General features: G+C 37.8%; 2 protein-coding genes across 2 annotated transcripts; both read right to left on the bottom strand.

Annotated features, from left to right (window-relative positions):
- Positions 1-4,241: 4,241 nt before the first annotated feature.
- Positions 4,242-5,654, bottom strand: LOC125028118 (triosephosphate isomerase-like). The gene is made up of 4 exons (XM_047617459.1): positions 5,405-5,654; positions 5,183-5,274; positions 4,889-5,050; positions 4,242-4,769 (listed from the first exon to the last, which is right to left on the bottom strand). Exons 1-4 carry the CDS (start codon positions 5,517-5,519, stop codon positions 4,335-4,337), a joined length of 804 nt encoding a protein of 267 aa, XP_047473415.1. The 5' UTR covers positions 5,520-5,654; the 3' UTR covers positions 4,242-4,334.
- A 5,469-nt stretch (positions 5,655-11,123) lies between these two features.
- On the bottom strand, positions 11,124-12,484 carry LOC125028105 (triosephosphate isomerase-like). Its single transcript, XM_047617437.1, has 4 exons — positions 12,275-12,484; positions 12,053-12,144; positions 11,760-11,921; positions 11,124-11,650 (listed from the first exon to the last, which is right to left on the bottom strand). Exons 1-4 carry the CDS (start codon positions 12,387-12,389, stop codon positions 11,216-11,218), a joined length of 804 nt encoding a protein of 267 aa, XP_047473393.1. The 5' UTR covers positions 12,390-12,484; the 3' UTR covers positions 11,124-11,215.
- Positions 12,485-12,812: the final 328 nt, after the last annotated feature.

Raw genomic sequence — 12,812 nt, 5'->3', positions numbered from 1 at the left:
CTCCTGGAGAAGATTTAGGTGTAAAAAAGTCTTGGATTCATGTCTCCTTGATTTGTTAATGCAGTGACAACACTATTTATTATGATAGTATTTATTTTTGTGCAACTAAAACAATAAAGATATGTTTACACACCCACTGTTTTTATACTGCAATAAGTATATAAAGATCATAAAAAACACAAGCAACTCATGGATTAGATCACGTAAAACTAACAAAAAAAGAGAAAAGAAAGAAAGAAAGAGAACAAGCCCTATCGGGAATGTGGTTGAAATCCCCCCCCCCCCCCAAACGAAAACAACAAACAGAAAAATACAGAAATCCAAAGGGAGCAGAAGTCGCAGGAAAAGCACAAGTGAATGTGCGTTTGTGAATCGCATGTCTGCTCTGGAGGCTTATAGAACTCCATGTATCATTATTCAGGGATTTTGTTTTTGTCTTTGACCCTCCATTCATATGTATGGTTACTCCAATGCTTTGCAAGGATACACACACACATATAATGGGATCATTCGCTTATTGCAGCACGTGATCACCTCCAGTCAGGCTGACTGGAGGTTCGAAGAAGAAAGCTTTCGTGACGTCATTCATTAGAGTCACGTTTTTGACGGGAACTTGGCTGATTACGTGGTCAGAGATCACTCACATGGGTACGTATATACATGCATATATATGTATGTGTGTATGTGTGTATGTATATATATACATATATAAAGAGAGAAAGAGACATAGAAAGATAGATATATATAGATGGATGGATGGGTATAATGTGTGTGCGAGTGTATGTGTGTGCGGGTGTATATATATATCTTTCTATATACATATATAGACATAGATAAATAGATAGATATAGATACAGAGAGATGGATACACACACACAAACACACACACACACACACACACATATATATATATATATATTTATATATGTGTGTGTGTGTATATGTGTGTGGGTGTATGTATATCTGTCTATATACATATATCGACACAGATAAATAGATAGATATAGATACAGAGAGATGGATACACACATACATACGCACACACACACACACATATATACACACACACACGCGTATGTGTATATATACATATATATATACACACGTATATATGTGTATATATTTGTATATATATAAACACACACACACACATATGTGAAAATCACCTTTCGTGATGTCATTCTTGTCACTGATCTGACGTCATCAGTGACGGTGCTTCTAGAAACCGTGAACGTATTCCTTCTGAAGAAGAGTACTGTTTCTTTACAAATGCTTTATTTTTGCTTTGATGGCTCTGTGAATCCTAGTCTTACAAGAGATACTACTCACAATACAAAGTACATTGTGACTCTCGGGGAAGTATGAGTATGGAAAATAAGCCTTATCTGCCAACCCTCTTGCATGAAATATACAAAGACACGTGATGAAACGGAGGAGTGAAAGGGTAGACGGTAGAGCAGTCAGGAGAGGGCCCATGTGACACCTTCATCATAATATGTAATAACATCTAGTTTGTGAATCTCTATTGGCGATCATATCTTGCAAAGTGTGTGCTTACATGTGTGTATACACACACACACACACATATTTATATATGTATGTATATACAATTGTGGATATATAAACAGACGAACAATGTATCATTACCAAGTAACAAGAAAACTCACGGAACTCTAATAATGAAATAAAAGTCAGTGTGAATACAGAATTGTGTTTTTTTAAGGAATATTGCAATGGCTTCACAGAATGGGTGACTGTGCACTATAGGTGGCAATTAATTTATTTACAAAAACATATATGCCACGTTCACACGACCAGATCTATTTCTTGAAATTGCTTCCCGTCAAAGCACGCCATGGAAAAAGTTCTCCGGGTGACTCATTCAGGACCTGGGTCGAGGGCCGGTCGACCAGTGCCGGTTTGTCTGTAGGCTCTGTGGGAACTCCAGCACTCCCAGTTTTCACTCAATAACATACAGCACAATGATTCATTCTCTCTCATTATTCCCTTACACGTTTACATTATATTGACAAACATTATCAATAATCCCTAAGCTTAATGTCAGTAGCCATTCCATTCATGAAAAACTTCAAGAATCCTTGAATGAAACCGAGTACTCCGCTGAGCCAGTGACGCCGTCGCGGGAGAAGCGGGCCGGCGTGGGAGAGAGAGCACCGTCGCTGACGCAGTTCCGATCTTGTTACCCTGTGGAAGGTAGTGTTGACGTGATGACTAGAAAAAATATATATGCATATTAGATTTCTGTTTCGTTTTACACAATATTAGAGTAATGTCAACAAAAATCTGAAGCTACACCCCCGTGATTTAAACCACAAACCGTTCCTGCATTCAAGTGCCTTTGTTTAGCATACCTATGCTTATATAGATGTATAATAGTAAAGGAATGGTTGATGCGGATATACATGCACATCTATATCTATCTATTTATCTCTCTCTCTCTATATATATAAACACACATACATATATATATAGATAGATACATATATAGATAGATAGATATAAATGTATTTATATATATTTGCATATATATACATATATATTTACACACAAACATATATATGCATGTGTATGTACAAACACACACACACACACACACATATATATATATATATATATTTATATATATGTATATATATACTAATGTAAATTCGCGCGTGATCCTGCCTGTATACAAGTGTCTACGCTGGTAAACAAAAACACACGACGGGAAAGGCAAGTCAGTCGTACATGCGCGTGCAAGGTCATGCAGAGGATGGTGACACAATAATGAATGTAAATACGCATGTGTACGTTTGTAGTTTGTAGCGTGCACACAATAGCATGTCTATAAATCTATATTTTAGATTTGTAAATAAAATTATGCGGTTCTCGCCTTTGAGAGAAGTCCATTGTTCCGGGAAAGACTAGCATAACCTTCCCTCTCTCTCTCTCCTTCTCTCTCTCTTTTATTGCTCTCTCTCTCTTTCCTCCCCGTTCTTCTTCTCTCTTCGCTTGTACTAAACCTTCAACCTGAAAGTGAGAATTTTGAACACCTTGTGCTGTAAACACATACAAGTGAGACTTTCAACAGACATCCAAATCCCTGGTTAATTAAAGAAGGGACTCCTCTCGATCAAACTCTAAACAAGACCTCTTAAAGATCAATTCCTTCACATTTGATAATCCCGAATGCGATATGGCAGTACAAAGAATAAACTCGAAAAACGTTTTATTTCTGTTGGAGCAACTGAACAATGAAAATAAAAATTGTTATAGTCAGTGACCTTTTTGAAAACAGAAGGTACACAGTGAATGGCATACGGAAGGCTCTATACAGTAGAGATGGCGGATCTAAGGAAGGTGGGGGGGGGGGCACAGGGGTACTAAAATATGCAAATAATGATGGTAATGATAAGAGCAATGATAATTATCATTGCTATTATCATTATTGTTATTATTATTATTATTATTATTATCATTATCGCCATCATTATCATTTCTATTATGGTTATTACTATTATTACTATTACCATTATCATTATCATAATTATCGTTGTTATTGATGGTGGTGTTGTTATCATTTTCATCATTACCATTATCATTAGTATTACTATTATTATCATTCTCACTATCATTAATATCACTATCGTTTTCTGTAGCTCCGAAATTTCTCTCCAAATCGGTGATACATTTATCGTACATGGAATTATAACCTTAACGTACTCTTTCTGTGTATACGTTCCCATGTAGTTTCGTAGCCAAGGTACATGCAAACCACATAACTTGGGCCTCCATGTAATAAACAGGATGTGACTAAGGACCTTCGTCTATCTCTTGCTAAGGTTTTCGGGCTTCCCAACGACTCCAGGGAAGAAGATTTGTGTGATCACAATTTACGAACTAAATCTAACATCACTGCTTCAGAATATTATTGATTTTAACACGATGATGATTGTGTGAAATTTCTGAGATTTGCTTGTATAAGACAACGCTAACTGATTGTTAATTTACAATCATTTTGTTAATCAGTGAAATGGTAACATTTGTTACTTTTCCTAAGTATCACATAATTAAACATATTGTGTTAACATTGCAACAATATTGTTGCAGCATCAAAATCGTCCCTTTAGTTGATGTTATCATCATTCACTTTTGTCACTACTGCCTTTGCGTCTTTACTTTGTTCTTTGTTTTATGTAATTTATTTGACTTTTATGATGAGGATAACTTGAAACACATGAAATTGTCGGTGAAATTAGAAACATTTTCTATATTTATTACAATAAATAAGCAGAACGATAAACAACGTAAATTAGGAGTGACTGCTGCCCGCGTCAGGCGAGTCGGCCGCTGGGTCGGTCGAAGTGCGCGATGAGGCTGGACACGTCGGGTCGTCGAGCGTTGATGATGTCGACGATGTCGGGTCTAAGGGCCGCGCTCCCCACCAGGAAGCCGTCCAGGTCCTCTAGCTGAGCCAGCTCTCGACAGTTGCTCGACGAAACGGAACCTGCGTAGATGATTCTGGTGCTGTTGGCCACCTTCTCGCTCACGTTGGCACGCAGCCACTCTCGAATGTTGGCCAAGGCCTCCTGCACCTGCGCAGCTGTGGCCAGGACGCCGGTATTACTGGCCCACAGAGCCTCGAAGGCGATCACCACACCAGACCAGTCGCTGATGCTGGCGGCGAGGGACTTCATCTGGCCCAATAGGACATCCTCCGTGCAACCCTTCTCGCGATCCTCCGACGTCTCGCACAAACACGCGATTATCTGATGATGGACAGAAGGCAAGTTAGATTTGTACACACTAAAGAATAAAACTCCAATTCATATCTCATTCGAGTCATTTGATAACATTAAGGACGAGAGAGAGCGAGGAAAAGGCTCACCTTGATGCCAGCCTGCTGCGCGTGTACGACCTTCTCGGCGATGAGTTGGTCGGACTCGTTGAAGATGGTCCTTCGCTCAGGGTGACCCAGGATGACCCACTCGCAGCCGGAGTCCAGGATCATGGCGGGAGAAATCTCACCGCTGAAGTTACCGTGGGCAACCTGTTCAAAAAAATAATAGAATAAGATTTTTGTCATATGACAGTTCAGAATACAAGTTTTCAGTTTTATTCTTTAGACTATATTTTTTATGTAATCGTCATTTCTGTTATATTTCGGAAAAGGACAGCTTACCTTGTAACAGTTCTGTGCGGCGACAGCGATCTCGTCAGGGAGTCTCTGGCGGGCGTATGACAGGTAGCAGGAAGGGCAGCCAACCACGGCCTCTGTTTGAGTTAAGAAAATTAGTATCATGTTTGTATAGGCATCGCGAACTCAGTTTCTTTAACGAATTATTTCTGCTTGACCAACTCACTTTAATCCTAACACGAACCGAAGCAAATGTGTGGTACTGACCTGTGTTCGGGTCCAACGAGGCCGCCGACATGAACTTGACAATGTGGTCGATCCGGGCTTTGTCTACGTTCATCTTCCAGTTCCCGATCACGAAGAACTTCCTTTGGCCTGACATTTTCAAACTTTTTTTTCTTTCTCTTCTTTTTACAAGTTAAACACCGCAGTCTTCCTTAGCTCTTGTTATCAGGAACGACGAGTGGCTTCTGATAGTCACAACAACAACAATTCATTTAAACGATTTTTCACCGGAAATGGGACGTTCGTGGCGTGACGTCATATGTTTTCTTCCTTCCCCTGTTTTAAACACCCTTTTTTCACGTCATATAAGGAAGATAACGATTTTTAAATAGAATAATCTATTTGACTCATTCCATTCTAAATTGACTGATTTTATTTAACTATGCACTGATTATAGGAATATAAGTTCTGCGTATATGATTTTACTTACATAAAATTGAGATTATTATTGAAATGTATGGATTACTGAAATGATAACATTGATGATTATGATGAGAATATAATTATAATATTATAAATAGTAATACTGACAACAATAATAATAATTATTACTACAACTATTGATAGAAGAGTAATGCTAATGATGAGAATAATAATGACTGATGATGATAATAATGATAGCAAAGATAATATAGCAATGGTAATGATGGTGATAATCATAATCATAATATCAATTACAATTATGATGATGACGATAATAATAATAATAATGATAATAACAATAACAACAATAATGAAAGTGATAATAATAATGATAATGATATTGTTAATAATAATGATGATGATGATATTAATGATAATAATGATAGCTAGTATTATTATAATAATAATGATGATAATAACAATAAGGATGATGACAATAATGGAAATAATGATAATAATAATTATATTAATAGTAATGCTAATAATAGTAACAATAATGATAATGATACCGATAATGATGATAATAAAAATATTAATAATTATACCAACAACAATATTAACAATAACAATAGGGATGATTGCAATTATTATAATATTACACTTTTTTGGTTTTGTTAATATGTGTATATATAATATATATATATATATATATATATACGTATACACATTCTTATCTTTCATCTTGGGCATACACTATGTATGTAATATATCTTATACGATTTCTTAACATAAGGTCCGTGTTAATAGCCAGAAAAGCATGGATTGATGAAAACTTATTTATATTAAGAGCTGCCGAATTTCCACGATGCCTTTGTTGTCAAGTTCAGTAGTCTGTGAGTCACGGTTTGAGGATTCATAAAATCCTAAGAAGTGAAAGAAAAAATGCAGTTTTCCTCTCTTGCATTTTCCTTATTATTTAATGTGGGAGAACAACATATATATATACATATATATGCATACATAAAGAGAGAGAGACTGAGAGCGAATGAGAGAAAGGGAAAGAGAGAGACTCTCTTTCCATCAGAGAGCGAGAGAGAGAGTGAGATAGGAAGGGAAAGAGAAAGAGGGAGAGAGAGACAGAGAAAGAAAGAGAATTAAAAAGAAAATTGAGCACGGACACAAACACAGAAAATGCCAATCAACAAACAAACAGACGAACCGTTCCCAGTGAAACTCGAGCTCAACCCAGGATACCGGAAGCTCCAAGAACGTTTGTTTGTTTTTTTATGGCCAAGTATAAAACATTAGCCAAATGTTGTCGGAATATAAGTTGTTTGTCTTGTCAATCGGAGTCATGTGCGACCATTCTGTCATCTCTGCTGTGATGTTCAGATCAGACCCAAAGTCTGGGCCTTAATAAATGCTATGGGGCTACAACTTTGATATGACCTCACGACCTTGTCCACCACTGCAGGCCCGGCAGACTTCAATTTTCATGCATGGGCAAGCACAAGGACCATTGCTATGTGGGTTAGAATTGGTAACCTTTTTAGCTAGGCTGACCCCTCTGGGCTCCCGCTCTATATGTATGGTTAATCCAATGCTTTGCAATGATACACACACATATAATGGGATCATTCGCTTATTGCAGCACGTGATCACCTCCAGTCAGGCTGGCTGGAGGTTCGAAGAAGAAAGCTTTCGTGACGTCATTCATTAGAGTCACGTTTTTGACGGGAACTTGGCTGATTACGTGGTCAGAGATCCCTCATATGGGTACGTATATACATGCATGTATATATATATATATATATATATATATATATATATATATATATATATATATGCGTGTATGTGTGTATGTATATATATACATATATAATAGATATATAGAGACATAGATATATAGATATAGATAGACGGATGGATGGATACAATGTGTCTGCGTGTGTATGTGTATGCGGGTGTATATATATTTGTCTACATATAATATAGACATAGATAAATAGATAGATATAGATGTAGATAGATGAATACACACATACACACACACACACACACACACACACATATATATATATATAAATTTATTTATATGTGTGTGTGTGCGTGTGTAATGTGTGTGTGGGTGTATGTATATCTGTCTATATACATATATAGACACAGATAAATAGATAGATATAGATATAGATAAATGGATATACACATACATACGCACACACGCACAAATATACACACACACACACACACGCGTATGTGTATATACATATACACACACATATGTGAAAATCACCTTTCGTGACGTCATTCTTGTCACTGATCTGACGTCATCAGTGACGGTGCTTCTAGAAACCGTGAACGTATTCCTTCTGAAGAAGAGTACTGTTTCTTTACAAATGCTTTATTTTTGCTTTGATGGCTCTGTGAATCCTAGTCTTACAAGAGATACTACTCACAATACAAAGTACATTGTGACTCTCGGGGAAGTATGAGTATGGAAAATAAGCCTTATCTGCCAACCCTCTTGCATGAAATATACAAAGATACGTGATGAACGGAGGAGTGAAAGGGTAGACGGTAGAGCAGTCAGGAGAGGGCCCATGTGATACCTTCATCATAATATGTAATAACATCTAGTTTGTGAATCTCTATTGGCGATCATATCTTGCAAAGTGTGTGCTTACATGTGTGTATACACACACACACACATATTTATATATGTATGTATATACAATTGTGGATATATAAACAGACGAACAGTGTATCATTACCAAGTAACAAGAAAACTCACGGAACTCTAATAATGAAATAAAAGTCAGTGTGAATACAGAAATGTGTTTTTAAGGAATATTATAATGGCTTCACAGAATGGGTGACTGTGCACTATAGTTGGCAATTCATTTATTTACAAAAACATATATGCCACGTTCACACGACCAGATCTATTTCTTGAAATTGCTTCCCGTCAAAGCACGCCATGGAAAAAGTTCTCCGGGTGACTCATTCAGGACCTGGGTCGAGGGCCGGTCGACCAGTGCCGGTTTGTCTGTAGGCTCTGTGGGAACTCCAGCACTCCCAGTTTTCACTCAATAACATACAGCACAATGATTCATTCTCTCTCATTATTCCCTTACACGTTTACATTATATTGACAAACATTATCAATAATCCCTAAGCTTAATGTCAGTAGCCATTCCATTCATGAAAAACTTCAAGAATCCTTGAATGAAACTGTGTACTCCGCTGAGCCAGTGACGCCGTCGCGGGAGAAGCGGGCCGGCGTGGGAGAGAGAGCACTGTCGCTGACGCAGTTCCGATCTTGTTACCCTGTGGAAGGTAGTGTTTACGTGATAACCAGAAAAAAATATATATGCATATTAGATTTCTGTTTCGTTTTACACAATATTAGAGTAATGTCTAAAAAAAATCTGAAGCTACACCCCCGTGATTTAAGCCACGAACCGTTCCTGAATCCAAGTGCCTTTGTTCAGGATACCTATGCTTATATAAATGTATAATAGTAAAGGAATGGTTGATGCGGATATATATGCATATCTATATCTATCTATTTATCTCTCTCTATATATATATATAAACACACACATACATATATATATAGATAGATACATATATAGATAGATAGATATAAATGTTTTCATATATATTTGCATATATATACATATATATTTACACACATTCATATATATATATATATGCATGTGTATGTACAAACACACACACACACATATATGTGTATATACATACTAATGTAAATTCGCGCGTGATCCTGTCTGTATACAAGTGTCTACGCTGGTAAACAAAAACACACGACGGGAAAGGCAAGTCAGTCATACATGCGCGTGCAAGGTCATGCATAGGATGGTGACACAATAATGAATTTAAATACGCATGTGTACGTTTGTAGTTTGTAGCGTGCACACAATAGCATGTCTATAAATCTATATTCTAGATTTGTAAATAAAATTATGCGGTTCTCGCCTTTAAGAAAAGTCCATTGTTCCGGGAAAGACTAGCATAACCTTCCCTCTCTCTCTCTCCTTCTCTGTCTCTTTTATTGCTCTCTCTCTCTTTCCTCCCCGTTCTTCTTCTCTCTTCGCTTGTACTAAACCTTCAACCTGAAAGTGAGAATTTTGAACACCTTGTGCTGTAAACACATACAAGTCAGACTTTCAACAGACATCCAAATCCCTGGTTAATTAAAAAAAGGACTCCTCTCGATCAAACTCTAAACAAGACTTCTTAAAGATCAATTCCTTCACATTTGATAATCCCGAATGCGATATGGCAGTACAAAGAATAAACTCGAAAAACGTTTTATTTCTGTTGGAGCAACTGAACAATGAAAATAAAAATTGTTATAGTCAGTGACCTTTTTGAAAACAGAAGGTACACAGTGAATGGCATACGGAAGGCTCTATACAGTAGAGATGGCGGATCTAAGGAAGGGGGGGGGCACAGGGGTACTACAATATGCAAATAATGATGGTAATGATAAGAGCAATGATAATTATCATTGCTATTATCATTATTGTTATTATTATTATTATTATTATCATTATCGCCATCATTATCATTTCTATTATGGTTATTACTATTATTACTATTACCATTATCATTATCATAATTATCGTTGTTATTGGTGGTGTTGTTATCATTTTCATCATTACCATTATCATTAGTATTACTATTATTATCATTCTTATTATCATTAATATCACTATCGTTTTCTGTAGCTCCGAAATTTCTCTCCAAATCGGTGATACATTTATCGTACATGGAATTATAATCTTAACGTACTCTTTCTGTGTATACGTTCCCATGTAGTTTCGTAGCCAAGGTTCATGCAAACCACATAACTTGGGCCTCCATGTAATAAACAGGATGTGACTAAGGACCTTCGTCTATCTCTTGCTAAGGTTTTCGGGCTTCCCAACGACTCCAGGGAAGAAGATTTGTGTGATCACAATTTACGAACTAAATCTAACATCACTGCTTCAGAATATTATTGATTTTAACACGATGATGATTGTGTGAAATTTCTGAGATTTGCTTGTATAAGACAACGCTAACTGATTGTTAATTTACAATCATTTTGTTAATCAGTGAAATGGTAACATTTGTTACTTTTCCTAAGTATCACACAATAAAACATATTGTGTTAACATTGCAACAATATTGTTGCAGCATCAAAGTCGTCCCTTTAGTTAATGTTATCATCATTCACTTTTGTCACTACTGCCTTTGCGTCTTTACTTTGTTCTTTGTTTTATGTAATTTATTTGACTTTTATGATGAGGATAACTTGAAACACATGAAATTGTCGGTGAAATTAGAAACATTTTCTATATTTATTACAATAAATAAGCAGAACGATAAAACAACGTAAATTAGGAGTGACTGCTGCCCGCGTCAGGCGCGTCGGCCGCTGGGTCGGTCGAAGTGCGCGATGAGGCTGGACACGTCGGGTCGTCGAGCGTTGATGATGTCGACGATGTCGGGTCTGAGGGCCGCGCTCCCCACCAGGAAGCCGTCCAGGTCCTCCAGCTGAGCCAGCTCTCGACAGTTGCTCGACGAAACGGAACCTGCGTAGATGATTCTGGTGCTGTTGGCCACCTTCTCGCTCACGTTGGCACGCAGCCACTCTCGAATGTTGGCCAAGGCCTCTTGCACCTGCGCAGCTGTGGCCAGGACGCCGGTATTACTGGCCCACAGAGCCTCGAAGGCGATCACCACACCAGACCAGTCGCTGATGCTGGCGGCGAGGGACTTCATCTGGCCCAACAGGACATCCTCCGTGCGACCCTTCTCGCGATCCTCCGACGTCTCGCACAAACACGCGATTATCTGATGATGGACAGAAGGCAAGTTAGATTTTACACACTAAAGAATAAAACTCCAATGTCTGTCTCATTCGATAAAATTAAGAACGAGAGAGAGCGAGAAAAAGGCTCACCTTGATGCCAGCCTGCTGCGCGTGTGCGACCTTCTCGGCGATGAGTTGGTCGGACTCCTTGAAGATGGTCCTTCGCTCAGGGTGACCCAGGATGACCCACTCGCAGCCGGAGTCCAGGATCATGGCGGGAGAAATCTCGCCGCTGAAGTTACCGTGGGCAACCTGTTCAAAAAAATAATAGAATAAGATTTTTGTCATATGACAGTTCAGAATACAAGTTTTCAGTTTTATTCCTTAGGCTAGATTTTTATGTAATCGTCATTTCTGTTATATTTCGGAAAAGGACAGCTTACCTTGTAACAGTTCTGTGCGGCGACAGCGATCTCGTCAGGGAGTCTCTGGCGGGCGTATGACAGGTAGCAGGAAGGGCAGCCAACCACGGCCTCTGTTTGAGTTAAGAAAATTAGTATCATGTTTGTATAGGCATCGCGAACTCAGTTTCTTTAACGAATTATTTCTGCTTGACCAACTCACTTTAATCCTAACACGAACCGAAGCAAATGTGTGGTACTGACCTGTGTTCGGGTCCAACGAGGCCGCCGACATGAACTTGACAATGTTGTCGATCCGGGCTTTGTCTACGTTCATCTTCCAGTTCCCGATCACGAAGAACTTCCTTTGGCCCGGCATTTTCAAACTTTTTTTTCTTTCTCTTCTTTTTACAAGTTAAACACCGTAGTCTTCTTTATTGTTATTAGGAGCGACGAGTGGCTTCTGATAGTCACAACAACAACAATTCATTTTATACGATTTTTCACCGGAAATGGGACGTTCGTGGCGTGACGTCATATGTTTTCTTCCCCTGTTTTAACACCCTTTTTCACGTCATTTAAGGAAGATAACGGAAGATAATCCATTTGAGTCATTCCATTCTAAATTGACTGATTTGATTTAACTATGCACTGAATTATAGGAATATAAGTTCTGCGTATATAATTTTACTTACATAAAAATGAGATTATTATTGAAATGTTTGGATTATTGAAATGGTAACAGTGATGATAATGATGAGAATATAATTACAATATTATTAAATAGTAATATTAACAACAA

This window comes from Penaeus chinensis, chromosome 8, assembly GCF_019202785.1.
Source record: "Penaeus chinensis breed Huanghai No. 1 chromosome 8, ASM1920278v2, whole genome shotgun sequence".
Classification (NCBI taxonomy): Eukaryota; Metazoa; Arthropoda; class Malacostraca; order Decapoda; family Penaeidae; genus Penaeus; species Penaeus chinensis.
This window is presented reverse-complemented; position numbering and strand designations above follow the sequence as displayed.